Source organism: Cherax quadricarinatus, chromosome 24 (assembly GCF_038502225.1).
Source record: "Cherax quadricarinatus isolate ZL_2023a chromosome 24, ASM3850222v1, whole genome shotgun sequence".
Classification (NCBI taxonomy): Eukaryota; Metazoa; Arthropoda; class Malacostraca; order Decapoda; family Parastacidae; genus Cherax; species Cherax quadricarinatus.
Window position 1 is genome coordinate 11,471,288 of NC_091315.1, and position 23,429 is coordinate 11,494,716.

The following is a 23,429-nucleotide window of genomic DNA, read 5'->3' on the forward strand; positions in this document are numbered from 1 at the left end:
CATAACATAAAAAGATGATAAATACACCCCACAATAGAATAAATAAACATAAATATAAGATGTGGGAGCCACATAACTTGTACAAGTGACGCCAAGAATAACATTTTCTCTAATCTAACATAAGAGTAAATGTGTTACTGGGGGTAACTGTAGAAAATTATTCCTTTCGTATGTATGTAAGTAAGTTTATTCAGGTATACACAAATACAGTTACATAGATTATCATACATAACAACATACGTGTAGAGAACCTAGGATAACCCAAAAAAGTCAGTGTGACTTATTTCCATTGCCTTCACTCAGAGCTTCATTTCTTCTCAAAATGATGTTACATGAGAATGGGAGTGTTCTTCTTTATTAATTCTACCGTATCAATGTAGAGACAACCTGTACACAATGTAACTTGTACACAAACCAGACGTGTACACTTCGTTTGTTTACAAAACTTACCTTCCCCTGGTTTGTTTACATAACTGCGCCTGCCCCCTCTCATGTATTCATTCTTTCTCTCTCTCATTTATTCGTTTTATCTCATTTACTTACTCCTGACCCTACATTAAGACTACAAATATTTTAAGGTAAGTAATGAGTGAACTGTATATACATTTTATCGCTCTGGGATGCTTAAATATCATAGAATAGTATGTGTGGGTGGGGTGGCCTGGTGAGGCTATTACAATACATACCACACTTGATTTCTTACAATAAATACTACTTGTCTCACCCTAGATTAAGACTATAAATATTTTAAGGTAAGTAATGAGTGCACTATGTGTGTATTGTACCTTTTTATTGTTTTTTGATGCCTGGTTCTATTGCTAACTTAATATATGTTAGTGTAAACTTATCTAGTGTTTGTATGCATTTATAAGTGGAAAAAAAGGGTGTTCCACTTTACGGCGATTTCCGCTTTACGGCGGTAGCCTGGAACCTAACCCGCCGTATAAGTGGGGCCTTCCTGTATATATATATATATATATATATATATATATATATATATATATATATGTGTGTGTGTGTGTGTACTCACCTAGTTGTGGTTGCAGGGGTCGAGTCTCAGCTCCTGGCCCCACTTCTTCACTGGCCGCTACTCAGTCACTCTACCCGTTCCGTGAGCTTTAGCATACCTCTGCTTAAAGCTATGTACAGATCCTGCCTCCACTACATCACTTCTCAGACTATTCCACTTCCTGACAAATCTGTGACTGAAGAAATACTTCCTGACATCCCTGTGGTTCATCTGAATCTTCAACTTCTAACTGTGACCCCTTGCTGCTGTGTCCCATCTCTGTAACATCCTGTCTCTGTCCACCTTGTCAATTCCTCTCAGTATTTTATATGTCCTTATCATACCTTCCCTATCTCTCCTGTCTTCCAGTGTCGTCAGGTTGATTTCCCTTAACCTCTCCTGGTAGGACATACCTCTTAGCTCCAGGACTAGTCTTGTTGCAAACCTTTGCACTTTCTCTAGCTTCCTTACATGCTTGGCTAGGTGAGGGTTCCAAACTGGCGATGCATACTCCAGTATAGGCCTGATGTACACAGTGTACAGGGTCCTGAATGACTCATTAAGATGTTGGAATGCTGTTCTCAGTTTTGCCAATCGGCCTTATGCTGCTGCAGTTATATGGTTGATGTGCGCCTCAGATGTGCCCGGTGTTATCCTCAAGGATAACACCAAGTGAGGTTTGTAGTCTCTGGCCCCCCCTAGACTGTACTCCGTTTGTGGTCGTCTTTGCCCTTCTCAAATCTTCATGATTTTGCACTTGGTGGGGTTGAACTCCAGGATCCAGTTGCGGGACCAGTCCTACAGCCTGTCCAGATCCCTCTGTAGTTCTGCCTAGTCCTCGTTCGATTGAATTTTTCTCATCAACTTCACATCATCAGCAAACAGGGACACTTTGGAGTTGATTCCTTCCGTCATGTTCACAAAAACAAGAACCAGTACCGGTCCTAGGACTGATCCCTGTGGCACCCTGCTCATTACAGGCACCCACTGTGTTTGTATGTGTGTGTACTTACCTAATTGTGGTTGCAGGGGTCGATACTCAGCTCCTGGCCCTGCCTCTTCACTGAGTGCTACTAGGTCCTTTCTCTCCCTGCTCCATGAGCTTTATTATACCTCATCTTAAAGCTATGTATGGATCCTGCCTCCACTACCTCACTAATCAGAGGCGTCGCTAGGGTTGGTGTCATCCGGGGCGGAATCTTTGGTGTCACCCGGGGTGACATCTTTGGTGTCACCCCCATGAAATCCAAGGGCGGGGGGATAGGGGTAGTAAACTCCAGTTACATCACTACTGCATGACCAGTTACATCACTGCTGCATGACCAGTTACATCACTGCTGCATGACCAGTTACATCACTGCTGCATGATCAGTTACATCACTGCTGCATGACCAGTTCCATCACTGCTGCATGACCAGTTACATCACTGCTGCATGACCAGTTACATCACTGCTGCATGATCAGTTACATCACTGCTGCATGACCAGTTACATCACTGCTGCATGACCAGTTACATCACTGCTGCATGACCAGTTACATCACTGCTGCATAACCAGTTACATCACTGCTGCATGACCAGTTACATCACTGCTGCATGACCAGTTACATCAATCACTGCTGCATGACCAGTTACATCACTGCTGCATGACCAGTTACATCACTGCTGCATGACCAGTTACATCACTGCTGCATGATCAGTTACATCACTGCTGCATGACCAGTTGCATCACTGCTGCATGACCAGTTGCATCACTGCTGCATGACCAGTTACATCACTGCTGATGACCAGTTGCATCACTGCTGCATGACCAGTTACATCACTGCTGCATGACCAGTTACATCACTGCTGCATGACCAGTTACATCACTGCTGCATGACCAGTTACATCACTGCTGCATGACCAGTTCCATCACTGCTGCATGACCAGTTCCATCACTGCTGCATGACCAGTTACATCACTGCTGCATGACCAGTTACATCACTGCTGCATGACCAGTTACATCACTGCTGCATGACCAGTTACATCACTGCTGCATGACCAGTTACATCACTGCTGCATGACCAGTTACATCACTGCTGCATGACCAGTTACATCACTGCTGCATGACCAGTTACATCACTGCTGCATGACCAGTTACATCACTGCTGCATGACCAGTTACATCACTGCTGCATGACCAGTTACATCACTGCTGCATGACCAGTTACATCACTGCTGCATGACCAGTTACATCACTGCTGCATGACCAGTTACATCACTGCTGCATGACCAGTTACATCACTGCTGCATGACCAGTTACATCACTGCTGCATGATCAGTTACATCACTGCTGCATGACCAGTTACATCACTGCTGCATGACCAGTTGCATCACTGCTGCATGACCAGTTGCATCACTGCTGCATGACCAGTTACATCACTGCTGATGACCAGTTGCATCACTGCTGCATGACCAGTTACATGACTGCTGCATGACCAGTTACATGACTGCTGCATGACCAGTTACATGACTGCTGCATGAACAGTTACATGACTGCTGCATGACCAGTTACATGACTGCTGCATGACCAGTTACATGACTGCTGCATGACCAGTTACATGACTGCTGCATGAACAGTTACATGACTGCTGCATGACCAGTTACATGACTGCTGCATGAACAGTAACTAATGTTTAACGATGAGTACGTTTAAAGGTCATAAACCGAACTTTATTAATGATAACATAAATAATCGTAGTAATATTGAGGAAAAATAAACCCAAATATCACTTTGAGTACACCAACACATCCTACACTTATTATTCTTCAACAATGAAACAAAAAACTTGAAAAATAAAGAAAAACACTAGTTCCGATTTAACCATGAGTACAGGTAACATCTCAAAGAATCTGATATTTCATTCCTTGCCTTCAATCCTGCAAAATCATCTATCACATCATGAAAATCAATGATTTTCCCTATGGCCTATTTGTACTCTGTAATCCTATAATAGGCTATATAGAAACGAAGAATTTTCGTCTTAGGTTGCTGCAGCATAGTTTTGGTCATTAGTGTAACCTTCTTTAGAGGCTCTATGGTGACGCCCCCTAAATGGTCTCACCCGGGGCGGCCCGCCCCCCGCCCCCCCTTACGACGCCTCTGCCTCACTTGCTAGGCTATTCCACTGCCTGACAACTCTATGACTGAAGAAATACTTCCTAACATCCCCTTGAGTCATCTGGGTCTTCAACTTCCAATTGTGACCCCTTGTTTCTGTGTCCCCTCTCTGGAACATTCTGTCTCTGTCCACCTTGTCTATTCCATGCAGTATTTCGTATGTCGTTATCATATCTCCCCTAACCCTCCTGTTCTCCAGTGTCGTCAGGCAGATTTCCCTTAACCTTTCTTCGTAAGACAGTCCCCCTAGGTCTGGAACCAGCCTTGTTGCAAACCTTTGCACTTTCTCTAATTTCTTGCCGTGCTTGATCAAGTGTGGGTTCCAAATAGGTGCTGTATGGGCCTGACGTACACAGTGTACAGAGTCTTGAACGATTCCTTACTAAGGTATCGGAACGCTATTCTCAGGTTTGCCAGGCACCCATATGGTTGAGCAGTTATCTGGTTGATGTGTGCTTCTGGAGATGTGGTCAGTGTTATACTCACCCCAAGATCTTTCTCCTTGAGCGAGGTTTGCAGTCTTTGGCTTCTTCACTGGCAGCTACTCAGTCACTCTACCTGCTCCGTGAGCTTTATCATACCTCTCCTTAAAGCTATGTATTGATCCTGCCTCCACTACATCACTTCTCAGACTGTTCCACTTCTTGACAACTCTGTGACTGAAGAAATACTTCCTGACATCCCTGTGGTTCATCTGAATCTTCAACTTTTAACTGTGACCCCTTGCTGCTGTGTCCCATCTCTGGAACATCCTGTCTCTGTCCACCTTGTCTATTCCTCTCAGTATTTTATATGTCCTTATCATACCTTCCCCATTTCTTCTGTCTTCCAGTGTTGTCAGGTTGATTTTCCTTAACCTCTACTCGTAGGACATACCCCTTAGCTCCAGGACTAGTCTTGTTGCAAGCCTTTGCACTTTCTGTAGTTTCCTTACGTGCTTGGCTGGGTGTGTGTGCACATACACATGTACTCACCTATTTGTACTCACCTATTTGTGGTTGCAGGGGTCGAGTCATAGCTCCTGGCCCCGCCTCTTCGCTGATTGCTTCTAGGTCCTCTCTCTCCCTGCCCCATGAGCTTTATCATACCTCGCCTTAAAACTATGTATGATTCCCACCTCCACTACGTCACTTTCTAGGCTATTCCACGGCCTGACTACTCTATGACTGAAGAAATACTTCCTAACATCCCTTTGATTCATCTGAGTCTTCAACTTCCAACTGTGACCTCTTGTGTCTGTGTCCCTTCTCTGGAACATCCCGTCTTTGTCCACCTTGTCTATTCAGCGCTGTATTTTATATGTCGTTATCATGTCTCCCCTGACATGCTACATCATCTATCACATCATCAAAATCAATGATTTTCACTATATAGGCTTATTTGTACTTTGTTAATATATAATAGGCTATATAGAAATGAAGGATTCTTCTCTTATGTTGGTGCAGCACTGTTTTGTGCATTAGTGTCACCTTCTTCAGAAGCTCTATGGTGTCACCCCCTAAATGGTGTCACCTAGAACAGCCCATCACCTCCCCTTACGATGCCTCTGAAGGGGGGTGATTACAGAGTTTAAAATTATGAAAAATACCAGGTGCATAAATACATTCCTGTAACCACATAGATAATTACAAATAAGTAATTACACCAAAGCAAAATCATAGGGAAAATAGGAAATTAAAAATGTTTGTTATGACCTTTACAAAAATGTAAATAAATGAGTGCATTATTTTTAGTTTTGCAATAGTTTATTGAGTCATGCTTTATCATAATGTAGACCTGTATACCATGTACATGTACTTGTAGTAAATAAAGATATTATTATTATTATTATTATTATTATGTATATATGAATTAAGTTTACTGTCTCTACTCTTAAAGAACCACTTAGTTATGGAAACATGCCTCGGTGTGTATGAGGTTGCTACTCTCCATCGGTGTTATGATCTAGCTGCTGATGCTCTAGCACTGGCTTGCTCTCTCTGCTCCGAGGTGCTCCTTCAGCCAGCATTCTTAACACTTCAGCCGGAAACATTGTTAACACTCCTTAAAGAGCCATACCTCAGTGTTGAATCAGAGGAGGAACTGTTAAAGGTTTGTGTACTAAATGATGCAACTTTTTTTTTTTAAACTCCTGCTTGTACAGTATTATAATCCAGTTATTGGTTTAATTTACAGCACAGTTATTGCAGTTCTTTTTTTACATTCCCTCAATAGCCACTGAAATTGACAAGTTTTTCTTCTAGATAACTAAATTTAAAAAATATGACACCCATAGGCAAATATGTATCTAAAAGAGAGAAAGAGTTTTGTGTTAGAATAAGCTATATATGTCAGTATTGTATTGTGTTCAATTAGTCTTTATTGTCAAAATCATTAGAGTACACATAGTATATATTTTATAAGTATTTTTATTATTTTTTTATTATCACACTGGCCGATTCCCACCAAGGCAGGGTAGCCCGAAAAAGAAAAACTTTCACCATCATTCGCTCCATCACTGTCTTGCCAGAAGGGTGCTTTACACTACAGTTTTTAAACTGCAACATTAACACCCCTCCTTCAGAGTGCAGGCACTGTACTTCCCATCTCCAGGACTCAAGTCCGGCCAGCCGGTTTCCCTGAATCCCTTCATAAATGTTACTTTGCTCACACTCCAACAGCACGTCAAGTATTAAAAACCATTTGTCTCCATTCACTCCTATCAAACACGCTCACGCATGCCTGCTGGAAGTCCAAGCCCCTCGCACACAAAACCTCCTTTACCCCCTCCCTCCAACCCTTCCTAGGCCGACCCCTACCCCGCCTTCCTTCCACTACAGACTGATACACTCTTGAAGTCATTCTGTTTCGCTCCATTCTCTCTACATGTCCGAACCACCTCAACAACCCTTCCTCAGCCCTCTGGACAACAGTTTTGGTAATCCCGCACCTCCTCCTAACTTCCAAACTACGAATTCTCTGCATTATATTCACACCACACATTGCCCTCAGACATGACATCTCCACTGCCTCCAGCCTTCTCCTCGCTGCAACATTCATCACCCACGCTTCACACCCATATAAGAGCGTTGGTAAAACTATACTCTCATACATTCCCCTCTTTGCCTCCAAGGACAAAGTTCTTTGTCTCCACAGACTCCTAAGTGCACCACTCACTCTTTTTCCCTCATCAATTCTATGATTCACCTCATCTTTCATAGACCCATCCGCTGACACGTCCACTCCCAAATATCTGAATACGTTCACCTCCTCCATACTCTCTCCCTCCAATCTGATATTCAATCTTTCATCACCTAATCTTTTTGTTATCCTCATAACCTTACTCTTTCCTGTATTCACCTTTAATTTTCTTCTTTTGCACACCCTACCAAATTCATCCACCAATCTCTGCAGCTTCTCTTCAGAATCTCCCAAGAGCACAGTGTCATCAGCAAAGAGCAGCTGTGACAACTCCCACTTTGTGTGTGATTCTTTATCTTTTAACTCCACGCCTCTTGCCAAGACCCTCGCATTTACTTCTCTTACAACCCCATCTATAAATATATTAAACAACCACGGTGACATCACACATCCTTGTCTAAGGCCTACTTTTACTGGGAAAAATTTTCCCTCTTTCCTACATACTCTAACTTGAGCCTCACTATCCTCGTAAAAACTCTTCACTGCTTTCAGTAACCTACCTCCTACACCATACACTTGCAACATCTGCCACATTGCCCCCCTATCCACCCTGTCATACGCCTTTTCCAAATCCATAAATGCCACAAAGACCTCTTTAGCCTTATCTAAATACTGTTCACTTATATGTTTCACTGTAAACACCTGGTCCACACACCCCCTACCTTTCCTAAAGCCTCCTTGTTCATCTGCTATCCTATTCTCCGTCTTACTCTTAATTCTTTCAATTATAACTCTACCATACACTTTACCAGGTACACTCAACAGACTTATCCCCCTATAATTTTTGCACTCTCTTTTATCCCCTTTGCCTTTATACAAAGGAACTATGCATGCTCTCTGCCAATCCCTAGGTACCTTACCCTCTTCCATACATTTATTAAATAATTGCACCAACCACTCCAAAACTATATCCCCACCTGCTTTTAACATTTCTATCTTTATCCCATCAATCCCGGCTGCCTTACCCCCTTTCATTTTACCTACTGCCTCACGAACTTCCCCCACACTCACAACTGGCTCTTCCTCACTCCTACAAGATGTTATTCCTCCTTGCCCTATACACGAAATCACAGCTTCCCTATCTTCATCAACATTTAACAATTCCTCAAAATATTCCCTCCATCTTCCCAATACCTCTAACTCTCCATTTAATAACTCTCCTCTCCTATTTTTAACTGACAAATCCATTTGTTCTCTAGGCTTTCTTAACTTGTTAATCTCACTCCAAAACTTTTTCTTATTTTCAACAAAATTTGTTGATAACATCTCACCCACTCTCTCATTTGCTCTCTTTTTACATTGCTTCACCACTCTCTTAACCTCTCTCTTTTTCTCCATATACTCTTCCCTCCTTGCATCACTTCTACTTTGTAAAAACTTCTCATATGCTAACTTTTTCTCCCTTACTACTCTCTTTACATCATCATTCCACCAATCACTCCTCTTCCCTCCTGCACCCACTTTCCTGTAACCACAAACTTCTGCTGAACACTCTAACACTACATTTTTAAACCTACCCCATACCTCTTCGACCCCATTGCCTATGCTCTCATTAGCCCATCTATCCTCCAATAGCTGTTTATATCTTACCCTAACTGCCTCCTCTTTTAGTTTATAAACCTTCACCTCTCTCTTCCCTGATGCTTCTATTCTCCTTGTATCCCATCTACCTTTTACTCTCAGTGTAGCTACAACTAGAAAGTGATCTGATATATCTGTGGCCCCTCTATAAACATGTACATCCTGAAGTCTACTCAACAGTCTTTTATCTACCAATACATAATCCAACAAACTACTGTCATTTCGCCCTACATCATATCGTGTATACTTATTTATCCTCTTTTTCTTAAAATATGTATTACCTATAACTAAACCCCTTTCTATACAAAGTTCAACCAAAGGGCTCCCATTATCATTTACACCTGGCACCCCAAACTTACCTACCACACCCTCTCTAAAAGTTTCTCCTACTTTAGCATTCAGGTCCCCTACCACAATTACTCTCTCACTTGGTTCAAAGGCTCCTATACATTCACTTAACATCTCCCAAAATCTCTCTCTCTCCTCTGCATTCCTCTCTTCTCCAGGTGCATACACGCTTATTATGACCCACTTCTCGCATCCAACCTTTACTTTAATCCACATAATTCTTGAATTTACACACTCATATTCTCTTTTCTCCTTCCATAACTGATCATTTAACATTACTGCTACCCCTTCCTTTGCTCTAACTCTCTCAGATACTCCAGATTTAATCCCATTTATTTCCCCCCACTGAAATTCTCCTACCCCCTTCAGCTTTGTTTCGCTTAGAGCCAGGACATCCAACTTCTTTTCATTCATAACATCAGCAATCATCTGTTTCTTGTCATCCGCACAACATCCACGCACATTTAAGCATCCCAATTTTATAAAGTTTTTCTTCTTCTCTTTTTTAGTAAATGTATACAGGAGAAGGGGTTACTAGCCCATTGCTCCCGGCATTTTAGTCGCCTCATACGACACGCATGGCTTACGGAGGAAAGATTCTTTTCCACTTCCCCATGGACAATAGAAGAAATAAAAAAGAACAAGAGCTATTTAGAAAAAGGAGAAAAACCTAGATGTATGTATATATATATATGCATGTGCGTGTCTGTGAAGTGTGACCAAAGTGTAAGTAGGAGTAGCAAGATATCCCTGTTATCTAGCGTGTTTATGAGACAGAAAAAGAAACCAGCAATCCTACCATCATGCAAAACAGTTACAGGTTTTTGTTTCACAGTCATCTGGCAGGACGGTAGTACTTCCCTGGGTGGTTGCTGTCTACCAACCTACTGCAGTCCGAGATAATGCTCATGTGATTTGAATGTGCCATCATGTAATTCTGTGAGATCTTTTGTATTGTATTGATTACTGTTAATGGAATAGTGTTTATAAGTCTCACTTGTAGTGTAAGTGTAGTGTAAGACAGTGATGGAGTGAATGATGATGAAAGTTTTTCTTTTTTGGGCCACCCTACCTTGGTGGGAAATGGCCAATGTGTTAATAAAAAAAAATAAAATGTAAAGTCTCACTTATCACCATTCTTTTTTTAAGGGTATAATACGTTGGACATGTAAGGATCCAGATAAGAGAAAGAAATGGTTACCAGCTTTTATTGAGAAGATAGACCTTAGGTTTCTCAACAGTCAAACAATAATTAGCTGGATAGCTTCCCTGGAGGAAAAGCATCTTTTGTCAGATGATTTAAGGCATATTTTGACACCTTTGGATATTGACTCATATGGAACTGAAGATGGTTCTGATGACCAAGAGGATTCTGCTAAGAAAATACGTCATAATTCGCAGGAAGAGGTTAGTTATGCAATTTATTGCAATTTCTAATGAACCAAATGTAAATGATGAAGAAAGTAAAGAACATATAATACATTGCATTATTGTACTATACAGTCAAGCACCATAACAGTGCTCATCATTAAACTTGTCTGGGTGGAGGAATCCACCCAGATAAGTTTAATGATGAGCATTGTAATGGTGGAAATAGTTTAAATTATCAAAAACCACATGTTATATAGAATAAAGTATGATTAACCCTTAAACGGTCCAAACATATATATACGTTCATGTGCGTAGCGCCCCAAACGTATATATACGTTTTCTTTATCATTCATTCAACATTTCCATGATAAGCCTGAGTCACCTAGACATGAGAGAATGGGTGTGTGCACTCACTGTGCGCCATATTAAAATAATTGGGGATGCCTGGGTACCATATGCTCTTTTTTCCTATTAAAAAAAAAAAATTTTTTTCCTCTCAAAAAATTTGGGGCGTTACACATGTGGACGTATATATACGTTTGGACCATTTAAGGGTTAACCAATGAACAAACTTTCACAAGTTGACATAAATTATTATTATTATTATTATTATTATTATTATTATTATTATTGTAGTTATTCTTATTTGTATTGCATATTATTTCAGGTATTCAGTTATTGCTGTGCAGTGATTTAGGGTAGACATTTGGAGATAAATGTTTTTCACTACTGCAGTCCGAGATAATGCTCATGTGATTTGAATGTGCCATCATGTAATTCTGTGAGATCTTTTGTAACATTGTGTAGTCATGCAGTCAAGTAACATAGGTGTGTATTGGTGGGTAATAACCTAAAAAAGAAATGCAGCAGGTACCCCACTGCCACTTGGAAGCTTTGCCACACATGCCTTGGGTTGCCCATTCTTAAAATGAATTCTAGTATTGTTACTCTCTTCTCAGAATTCTTCGGGTGGTGAATATAAAAACTATCTTATTCTCGACTGACACCTCTGGCATACTTCACTCACTTCCAGAGGAATTTCCTGTACTGTATAACCAACTGTCACTGGAGACTTGATGAAAGTTAAGACACATGTGCAACATCTGGTCATCTTTACTGTAGATGTTTCGCCATCCAGTGGCTTTATCAATGCAGATTCTAGGACATAATTAAAAGACAGTAGAACTATGTACTGTACCTTTCTTGCACAACTTGTCAGACACTGCAACATCATGGAATCTTAGTTCAGAGGACATCTACAAAACCTTCATGGCTACTACAACTAACTCATCCCTTTGGGTAGGACCTACTTCCACTGGGGAATGCCGCCTACCAGTGACTATGCCCTCGTCTGCTACACGTCCCTGTCCACTGACACCTATATAAATGCCAGTCTCCTTGCCTTTGATCCAGAATCTCTACCACCACAGTGCTCTCAACACCAGCCCCAAGGCTAAGGGCACGATTACCTCATCTTTTGTATATAGTTCTACTGTCTTCTAATTGTCCTAGAATCTGTATTGATAAAGCCACTGGATGGCAAAACGTCTACAACACAGATAACCAGATGTTGCACATGTGTCTTAACTTTCATCTTGTCAGTATTTTATACCGTTCTTGCACACTAGAGACTTGCTCTGACTTCTGGTGACATTGCTGGTGTTGCATGTCCCACTCCATAGATGGATATTCACTATATATTCCAGGGATATTTGTTGTCTACCAATGGTTTGCTTGGTAATGGATACTTTGGTGAATATGTATTTTTATTGATACTAATGTGTTCTCTAGTGGTGTGTGTGTGTGTTCATGTATGGTTGAAGCAGTGAAACAGTCCTGGTACTTAATTTTCACTTGATTATTATTTAATAGTAGTAGGTTTGCTAAAGCTACTTCTGTACTTATGTATAAAGAAATGTAAACATCTTAAATTCTACTGACATAAGAACACTGAAACTGCAATATTTTACCTTCTTGACTGCTTATTATATCCTTTAATCTGCTTCACTATTAAATAAGCATAAAGATTATTTTAATAATAAAGTGTTGGCCTAGTCTCCTGGATATCATACATAGTGATTGTTAAATTGATACAAATATATCCAAAATTAAATGAATTCTTAAAACTGTTATTATGGCTGATGAAAAGGCCACCAGTGACCCCTGATCAATCAGGCTGTTGGTGCTGGTTCTTAATATGCCTTATCCTGTTAGGTGTTTTGGTGTGGCAAGAAGTTATGCTGGCCTGGCAACTCGTAGTGGGTCATCTCAGTATTCCCTAAGGCTACTGGATGTATTCTAAGTGCCTTCTGGGCATGTGTGGTGGATGAATTTGTCCATGGTCTTCATGCAACATGTGATCTTGAACACCGAGATTGTCGGACATTTTTGGCCATAGAAAAATAAATATTGTCAAGAGTAAGTCATTGATACAAAGAGATAGATGCAAAGATAATTAGATTACATGAGGCAGGCTGTCAAATGAAGGAAATAGGAGAAGGCATCGGTGTGTATAAGCATTCAATGAGGATCTGGTTGCATCTGTTCCATGAGGGAGGTGGATACGACATTCCCACACCAGAAGCACATCCAGGGAAGCCTAAAAACATGTCCCTCCTAACATCAACTGTAATAACTTATCTTGAATTGTTCTGCGATCATTTGCCTGAATCTTTCATGCAGTGTGGTACAAAGATTTTTATGCAAAACAGTGTTCCTTGTAACACTGCAAAATTAGTTGTTCAGTGCTTTTGCGACTATGATGTAATCTTCAGTGACTGGCCAGGTGATTCCTCAGACTCAAACCCCATGGAAAGCCTCTGGGTTGTGATAAAGAGAAATCTACAGGGAAAGTACATCAGCCCACTTCCATGGCTGGAGGTTGCCATCCGTGAGTTGGAGAATTTACCCCCCAGAAACCCTGAAGAATGTGTGTCAGTCACTTCTCAGCAGCTGAAGGATGTCCTAAAGTGTAAAGGATGACCTAATTTGTGCCATGGCTGGAGAGGGGGAGCCGGCATACTTTAGTGATGAGCATTCTAGATTGGAAATTCCTAATTCTGAGATTGCTGGGAGGATAGAAGTATCGGGAAGGGGGGTGGGGTGGCATTGTATGTCCGAGATCTCTTGAACTGTTGCATAAAAACGGGTATTAAGTCTGAAGTAACACATACAGAGTCTGTTTGGATAGAATTTTCAGAGGGGCATGAAAATTTGATTTTAGGTGTGATATACCGTCCCCCAAACTTAGATAGGGACCAGGGGAGACTACTATGGGAGGAAATTGTTAGGGCCACAAGGCACGATAGTGTAATAATTCTAGGAGACTGTAACTTTAGTCATATTGATTGGAATTTCTTGACTGGGAATTTAGAATCATACGACTTCTTAGAAGTAGTTCAGGATTGTTTTTTGAAGCAGTTTGTGACAGAACCTACAAGGGGTAATAACCTGCTTGACTTAGTTCTGGCAAACAATGAATCCCTTGTTAATAATTTAGAAATTTCAGAGGAACTGGGTGCTAGCAACCACAAATCAATTACATTTAGCATTGAATGGAAGTATGATAGTAGGGATAACTCAGTCCCAGATTTTCGCTTAGCAGATTACGATGGGCTTAGAGAACACTTATCAACTGTTGACTGGGGTAATGAAGAGAGCTATCAATATGACAGTTTTCTGAACACTACACATGCTGCTCAAAGAACGGTTATCCCGTATAAAGAAATTAGATCAAATAGAAATGACCCAAAATGGATGTTTAATAGGCTGAAATATCGACTAGGGCATAAGAAAGGAATTTATAGGCATGTCAAAAGAGGTGAGGGTCATCTTATGAATCAGTATATTGACATTAAGAGGGACATTAAAAAGGGGATAAGAAAAGCTAAAAGGGACTATGAAATTAAAGTTGCTAGGGATTCTAAAACTAACCCAAAAAGTTTTTTCCAGGTATATTGAACAAAAGTTAGAAATAAGATAGGTCCCCTTAAAAATAACTATGGGCATCTTACTGATAAAGAGAATGAAATGTGCTCGGTTTTAAATAATTATTTTCTCTCGGTTTTTACACAGGAAGACACTAACAATATTCCAGTGATTAATTTTTATAGTGAGCCAGAAGAAGATAAATTATGTAACATCACAGTCACTAGTGAGCCAGAAGAAGATAAATTATGTAACATCACAGTCACTAGTGAAATGGTTGTGAAGCAGATAGACCGACTGAAGCAAAATAAGTCACCAGGTCCTGATGAGGTTTTTTCAAGGGTTCTTAAGGAATGCAAAATGGAACTCTGTGGACCATTAACTAATATTTTTAATTTATCTCTTCAAACAGGTGTAGTGTCTGATATGTGGAAGATGGCTAATGTAATTCCTATTTTTAAAACGGGACAAGTCGTTACCGTCAAATTACCGCCCAATAAGCCTGACCTCAATTGTAGGCAAATTACTAGAGTCAATTATAGCTGAGATTATAAGAAGCCATCTCGGTAAGCATAGCTTGATTAATGATACTCAGCATGGATTCACAAGAGGCCGGTCTTGTCTAACTAATTTATTAACTTTCTTCAGTAAAGCTTTTGAGGCTGTTGACCACGATAAAGAATTTGATATTATTTACTTAGATTTTAGTAAGGCTTTTGATAGAGTTCCGCACCAAAGACTGTTAAAGAAAGTGGCAGCTCATGGCATTGGGGAAAGGGTGCTCTCGTGGATCGAATCATGGCTCACAGACAGGAATCAGTGTCCATAAATAGGGTTAAATCCAAGTGGGGATCAGTACAAGTGGCATTCCACAGGGATCAGTCTTGGGCCCGTTGTTGTTTATAATATATATCAATGATCTTGATGAAGGAATCACTAGTGATATGAGCAAATTGGCCGATGACACAAAGATAGGTAGGGTAATTGATTCAAACGTAGATGTTAGGAAACTTCAGAAGGATTTAGACAAACTCTATTCTTGGTCAGAAAAGTGGCAGATGCAGTTCATTGTAGATAAATGCAAGGTTCTGAAGCTCAGGAGTGTCTGTAACCCTAGCACTTAAAAGTTAAGTAATGTAGAACTTAACCATACAGATTGCGAAAAGGACTTGGGGGTTATGGTAAGCAGCAACCTTAAACCAAGACAGCAATGCCTAAGTGTACATAATAAGGCAAATAGATTACTGGGATTTATATCAAGAAGTGTAAGCAACAGAAGTCCAGAGGTCATACTGCAGCTTTATACATCATTAGTAAGGCCTCACCTTGATTATGCAGCTCAGTTCTGGTCTCCATATTACAGAATGGACATAAATTCGTTAGAAAACATTCAGCGTAGGATGACTAAATTAATACATAGCATTAGAAATCTTCCTTATGAAGAAAGATTGAAGACTCTTAAATTACATTCACTTGTTAGACGAAGAATGAGGGGAGACATGGTCGAAGTGTGTAAGTGGAAGATAGGTATTAATAAAGGGGATATTAATAAGGTCTTGAGGATATCTCTCCAAGAGAGAACTCGCAGTAATGGATTTAAATTAGATAAGTTTAGATTTAGAAAGGACATAGGAAAGTATTGGTTTGGAAATAGGGTAGTTGATGAGTGGAACAGTCTACCTAGTTGGGTTATTGAGGCTAGGACTTTGGGTAGTTTCAAATTTAGGTTGGATAAGTACATGAGTGGGAGGGGTTGGATTTGAGTGGAACTTGCACATCAGAGCTTATTTCTTGAGTAGCATTGAAAATTGGGTTGGGCAAATGTTTTGTTAGTGGGATGAATTGTAGAGGACCTGCCTAGTATGGGCCAACAGGCCTGCTGCAGTGTTCCTCCTTTCTAATGTTCTTATGTTCTTAAAGGGCCTGCCTAGTATGGGCCAACAGGCCTGCTGCAGTGTTCCTCCTTTCTTATGTTCTTAAAGGACCTGCCTAGTATGGGCCAACAGGCCTGCTGCAGTGTTCCTCCTTTCTTATGTTCTTATGGCTATTTTCTGCTATATAATTTCCACTCAATAAATTTAAAGGGCAATGTGTGGTGTAAATATTATGCACAGAATTCGTAGTGTGGAAATTAGGAGGTGTGGAGTTACTAAAAGTATTAGTCAGAGGGCTGAGGAGGGGTTGTTGAGGTGGTTTGGTCATTTAGAGAGAATGTAACAAAGCAGAATGACTTGGAGAGCATATAAATCTGTAGGGGAAGGAAGGCGAGGAAGGGGTTGTCCTTGAAAAGTTGGGAGGGGGGAGGGGTAAAGGAGGTTTTGTGGGCGAGGGGCTTGGACTTCCAGCAAGCATGTGTGAGCATGTTAGATAGGAATGAATGGAGACAAATGGTTTATGGGACCTGACGAGCTGTTGGAGTGTGAGCAGGGTAATATTTTGTGAAGGGATTCAAGGAAACTGGTTAGCCGGACTCGTGTCCTGGAAATGGGAGGTATGATGCCTGCACTTTAAAGGAGGGGTTTAGGACATTGACAGTTTGGAGGGACATCTAAACTGTCAGATCTGAGTACCTCTGCAAAGACAGTGATTATGCATGAGTCATGGTGAAAGTGTTGAATGATGAAAGTTTTTTCTTTTGGGGGGGGGGATTTTTCTTTCTTTTTGGGTCACCCTGTCTCAGTGGGAAATGGCCAGCTTGTTAAAAAAAAAAATAAAACATGTTAATAAAGTACTGTATGATTGTTTTAGTTCTTTGGAATTAAGTTTGATTTATATAAATTTGAGTTACCTGGAAGCCATGTTATTCACTGGAAGGTATATTATTATTTATCACCATGATTATAGCATATGTAAAGTTTTATGACAGCTAATTACAATATAGTATTTGTAATGAACTCATTATTTATTTAGTAAGTACAGTATAGGGTAATTTTTATTTAATTTCAGCTGTAACACTTGTATTCTGTTTAAAATGACCTAACAGAACCTGTTCCTTGTGCCAAGGTGTTACTTGTAATGGGAGGCGAGTCAAATGGTCGTCTGCTCGGTAATGTTGAATGCTTTGCCCTTGGTTACTCATCGTGGCGCTGTAGCATACCTGATGCAGGTGTACAACATAATGATCATAATGAACACCAGTTTCAAGTCCTCCCTGCTATGGAGAAAGCCAGGGCATACTGTGCTGTTGCTACTCATGACAACTTGGTATATATTCTTGGTAGGTATAAAATAATGACCAGAGTTTTGTTTCTTTGCAATATACTACTATGCATATATACATTAGTACAGTGGAACCTCAGCTTTTTCAGGATATGAACTGTCATTCGGTTGATTTTTTGCTTCTGGATATGAATGAAATTTCAGAATGTGAACTTCACCCTCGAGGGAGGTTCCTTAAATAAATAAATAAACAAATAAAATATTTATTTTTTTGCAAAGGTTACAATATGTGTTTACTTATCATAACATGAGTGGAGCAAAGAAAGCCAATATCATGCTGAGGCATTTCGGGCAGACTTAACCTAATACAGTAGACCGTTATTTAGCATGAGTTCATTTGGCACAATTTGAGTATAGCATGATTGAAGAATTGCGACACATTTTTATGTAACACGTCGTACGATCAATTTAACACGATTCGCGGGAAGGGAAAAAAATTTGACCTCGCGGTCGCCCGGTTGCCCGCAGTGGGTTATACCATTGAGTCAATGGGGAAGGCCTACTGCCATCCCCCTGCCACCCACACCCACCCCCACCACGCTCCCAGCCTCCAGTTTGGTTCATACGCGTGCAGGACAGAGGTACTCGGGAACCTAGCTGTGTTTATATACATACACATTTTCTTAATTTCATTGCCATTTGTTAAATCTGCCAAGCAATAATGGCACCTAGTAAGCATACAAGTGTTGCTGAAAGTGACAAGAAAAGGTTTAACCGTTCAAGTCTAGGAATTGCGAAGAAAATTGAGATATTAGACAAGCTTAAGAGCGGATCACTTGTGGTGGATATAGTGAGGGCCTATGGCGTTAATGAAGCATCGGTTCATACAATTAAAAAGAACGAGGCGAATAAATGAGCTTGTGTAATGAATAACCCAAGATGCCATCTCATGAAAAGAATGACACCTAGGTCCCAACAAGTAAATAAAACAGAAAACCTGTTGCTTGAGTGGATTGAACAAAAGACAAAGAAAGGTGCACCACTTAATTTCCTCTTAATTAGGGAAAAGGCCTTACAGTTGTTTAAAGCAGTGTGTGATAAGGAAGAAAAGCCTGAAAAAGAGTTTATGTTCAGCACAGGCTGGTTCTACAACTTTAAGTTGCATAATAAGTTACATAATATTAAGTTTTCTGGTGAAGGTACTTCAGCTGATCATACAGCAGCAAGTAATTTTCCTGCTGAATTGCAGGAAATTATTTCTGAGGGTAGCTATGAGCCACATCAAGTGTTTAATGCTGATGAGACAAGTGTTTTTTGGAAAAAAATGCCAACACAAACTTAAATCAGTCAGCAAGAGAGAAGTGCACCAGGCTTCAAGACAGCAAAGGATCACATCACCTTGCTCCTTTGCAGTAATGCATCAAGTGATTTCAAGTGTAAGTCCATGGTTATTTACCGCTCTAAGAATCCTCGTGCTTTGAAAGGTGTAGATAAAAACACCTTACCAGTAATTTGGAGGTCAAACCAGTCAGCACGGATGACAGAGGAAATATTTATTGACTGGTTTAAGCATCACTTTATTCCTGAAGTCAAGTTTTACCTGCACAGCAAGAACCTTGCATTCAAGGCTCTCTTCATTCTTGATAATTCCTGTACTCATCCACAAGCTTTGCTGGATGTGACCCCACATGTAAAAGTTGTATTTTTACCTCCAAATACAACATCTTTAACCCTTTGGGGGTTTCGGACGTGCTAGTACGGCTTACGCCCCAGGGTTTTTGACGTACTAGTACGCCTAAATTCTAACTCCCTCAAATCTAGTGAGAGAAAGCTGGTAGGCCTACATATGAAAGAATGGGTCTATGTGGTCAGTGTGCGCAGTATAAAAAAAATCCTGCAGCACACAGTGTGTAATGAGAAAAAAACTTTGACCGTGTTTTTGGATTAAAACAGCGACTTTGTACTGTATTTTCGTATGGCATTTATTGTTGTATTCTAGTTTTCTTTGTCTCATTTTATAGAATGGAAGACATATTACAGAAAGTGAGATGATTTTGACTGGTTTTACAATGAAAAGTACCTTGAAATTGAGCTCAAAGTAGCAGAAATGTTCAGATTTTACCAAAGTTCAAAAGTAAACAAATCATGCCAAGCGTCCAATACACATCAACTGGTAAGTCTAATATTCTTTCACAAGTGTTCTGATATTATTTATACCATTTCTACACTAATGCAGTAGTCTGCATAACAGTAAATCTTCTATTTTTTGTAAGAATAAAACTTCAAAGTGGAAAGCCAAAGAAATATAAGAGGGGCCTGGGGATGTGACTAACGAACAGAGAACTTGTTATTTTAGTGCCAGGAATGTCTTTCTTGTTTATTCTGGACCCTGTTCGGAAATTGGCATCTTTTGAAATTTGTGTGAAATTGGCAAAGTTGCTAAATTCTGACCACTTTTTCGGTAAATGGGTGGTTTCTTGTACTCATTCGATAGAAAAAATGGAGTTCTAGTGAAATAGTTATGATTTTTGTCGACTAGTACACTGGAATTGGCCGAAAATAGAGCTCAAAGTGAGCAAAATCACCGATGCGTAAACATTGTCAAGACCGCTAACTTCGTGAGAGCATAATTTCGTAAGTTTTCCATCAAATTTCATACTTTTGGTGTCATTATGATCGGGTAAAGATTCTCTATCTTTTCATAAGAAAAAATAATTTTTTTTTTTTTTTGAAATTTTGGCGACCCTGAGAACAAGTTTCTGAGATGGCCTGGTGACCCCCAAAGGGTTAATACAGCCACTGGATTGGGGAGTTATTAAGTCATTCAAGTGTAACTACACAAAAAAAGTTATGAAAAAACTAGTTGCATCAATGGACTCTGACTCCAACTTGGCAGTACCATCCTTCTGGAATAAATTTAACATTGCAGATGCTATCAGCTATGCTAGAAGTGCATGGAATGAAGTGCCTCAATCTGGCTGGGGAAAGTTATGGCCTTCTGTGGTTAATTCTTGCACTGGTTTCCCCTTGTTTGAGAGTCAGGTTCAGGAAATTGTTCAGCTGGCAAGGAAATTACCAGGTGATGGTTTTGAAGATATGAATGAAGACGATGTGAATGAGCTTTTAGAAGATAATAATGATGAAGACAGGAGCTCGATGCACAGATACAGGGGAGCCACATAACAGAAGAAGAAGATGAAGAAAAACCTGATGAAAAACAGTTAACATTGCAGCAGTTATGTGAGCAGTTCCTTATTATTGGTGAAGTTGCAGACTTTTTCACTGAAGTGGACCCTGACAAATCTAGAAGTAGTGCTTTGAAACGGGGTCTAGACCAGCTGATAATGCCTTACCATCAGCTGTACAATGTATTGCAGGGTAAAACAGCCTAGAGAACCATTACAGAATTTATGCACACTCCAATACAACCATCGACTTCAGTACCAGAACCTCTACCATCCACTTCTGTCGACAACCAACAGTCATCCACCTCAGCCCAGTAGGGCCACACCATCCATATCCACTCTCTCTACAATCATCCACACACACCATTACTCACAGTTTAAGGTAAGAAATACAGTGGACCCCCCTTACGAATGCATCGCCTTATGTTAAATCTGCCATACGAAGCATTTGAACGCAAAAATTTTGCCTCGCCTCACGATAAAAAACTTGCCTTACGTGATTCATCCAGGACGCATCCCACATGTGGCCTCAGCGCCAGTGTTTACAAGCCAGCCAGTGTGGTCGCATCTACGCATACATTCGGTACATTTCACATTATTCCAGTGTTTTTAGGGCTTGTAACTGCAAAATAAGACACCAAGGACCCCAAGAAAGCTTCTAGTGCCATCCCTGTGATAAAAAGGGCGAGAATTAGTATGGAATTGAAAAAAGAGATTAAGGAAATGTGTGCAAAGTGGGTTGAACTACAAGCCTTTATGGATAAAAATCACCCTGACACAGCTACTGCAAGCCGTGTTGGCAACCTGTACAATGACAATGTTATGGCCCATTTTAGGAAAGTCATAAAGGAACGGAAGGTACAGAGCTCTATGGACAGATTTGTTGTGCGACAGAGGTCCAGTGACTCTCAAAGGGAAGTAACCCCGGAAAAGGACTTGCTACCTCAAGTCCTAATGGAAGGGGATTCCCCTTCTCATCAATAACAACTTCCACACTCTCCCCTCCTCCCATCCCATCAGTCATCACCAGATCTTCAATAAAGGTAAGTGTCATGTATTCTATTCTTAGTAGAGTAGTAATTGTGCATGTCTTCTTCAGTTTGTGTATATTAAAATTAATATTTCATGTGGTAAAATTTTTTTTTTTTTCATACTTTGGGGTGTCTTGCACGGATTAATTTGATTTTCATTATTTCTTATGGGGAAAATTAATTCGCCTTACGATAATTTCAGCTTACGATGAGCTCTCAGGAACGGCTTAATATTGTAAGGCGGGGGTCCACTGTACTATTATTTCTATTGCATTTGTAATTTTTGAGCAGTAATATATCACGACAATGAACTACAATTACGTGTTCACTTTTATTTTTGTAAGATCTGTTGGTATAAAAAAAAGTTGTTTGGCTTTTTGGGGACTCCCAGGAACGTAACCCTATTTTTCCCATAAGTTCTTCAGTTTAATTAGCACAATTTTTTACCTAACAGCATTTTCAGGAACGTAACTACCGTGCTGAATAACAGTCTACTGTACTAATAGACTACTTAAGTCTAGACAGGTGAAAAGTGTACTAGTAGTGGTTACCAATGTTTTTCTGATAGTGGTGCCAACTACTTGCAGCCTTTTGAAGTTTCTCTTTACTGTTATTATTAGTATTACTATTTTTTTTTTCAACAAACCGGCCATTTCCCACCAAGGCAGGGTGGCCCAAAAAGAAAAACGAAAGTTTGTCTTTTGAAATTTAGTAATTTGTAAAGGAGAAGGGGTTACTAGGCCCTTGCTCCCAGCATTTTAGTCGCCTCTTACAACACGCATGGCTTACGGAGGAAGAATTCTTTTCCACTTCCCCATGGAGATAAGAGGAAATAAACAAGAACAAGAACTAGAAAGAAAATAGAAGAAACCCCAGAGGGGTGTGTATATATATGCTTGTACATGTATGTGTAGTGTGACCTAAGTGTAAGTAGAAGTAGCAAGATGTACCTGAGATCTTGCATGTTTATGAGACAGAAAAAAGACACCAGCAATCCTACCATCATGTTAAAACAATTATAGGTTTCTGTTTTACTCACTTGGCAGGACGGTAGTACCTCCTTGGGGGGTTGCTGTCTAGCAACCTACTACCTACAATTATTACTATTGTATTATTGTTATAATAATAATTATTATTATTATTATTATTATTAGTAGTAGTAGTAGCAGTAGTAGTATGTACGTATGTGGTGAAGGGGCTTTTGATCCCTAAATTAATAATAATAATAATAATAAAAATATAGGTACAGTAGTAGGTTGGTAGACAGCAACCGCCCAGGGAGGTACTACCGTCCTGCCAAGCGAGTGTAAAATGAAAGCCTGTAATTGTTTTACATGATTGTAGGATTGCTGGTGTCCTTTTTTCTGTTTCATAAACATGCAAGATTTCAGGTACGTCTTGCTACTTCTACTTACACTTAGGTCACACTGCACATACATGTACAAGCATATATATAAATACCCCTCTGGGTTTTCTTCTAT

At 40.1% G+C, this 23,429-nt stretch overlaps 1 protein-coding gene across 4 annotated transcripts in view; it reads left to right on the forward strand.

The window, feature by feature from the left end:
* Window positions 1-23,429, forward strand: part of LOC128690816 (kelch-like protein 20) — a 165,852-nt gene that overhangs the window by 100,503 nt on the left and 41,920 nt on the right. For all 4 annotated transcript variants that reach the window (XM_070088184.1, XM_053779546.2, XM_053779545.2 and 1 more), the window contains 3 exons: window positions 6,045-6,257; window positions 10,425-10,682; window positions 17,577-17,790. In XM_070088184.1, coding sequence (XP_069944285.1) covers window positions 6,045-6,257; window positions 10,425-10,682; window positions 17,577-17,790 — 685 coding nt within the window. The remainder of the gene's footprint in view (window positions 1-6,044; window positions 6,258-10,424; window positions 10,683-17,576; window positions 17,791-23,429) is intronic.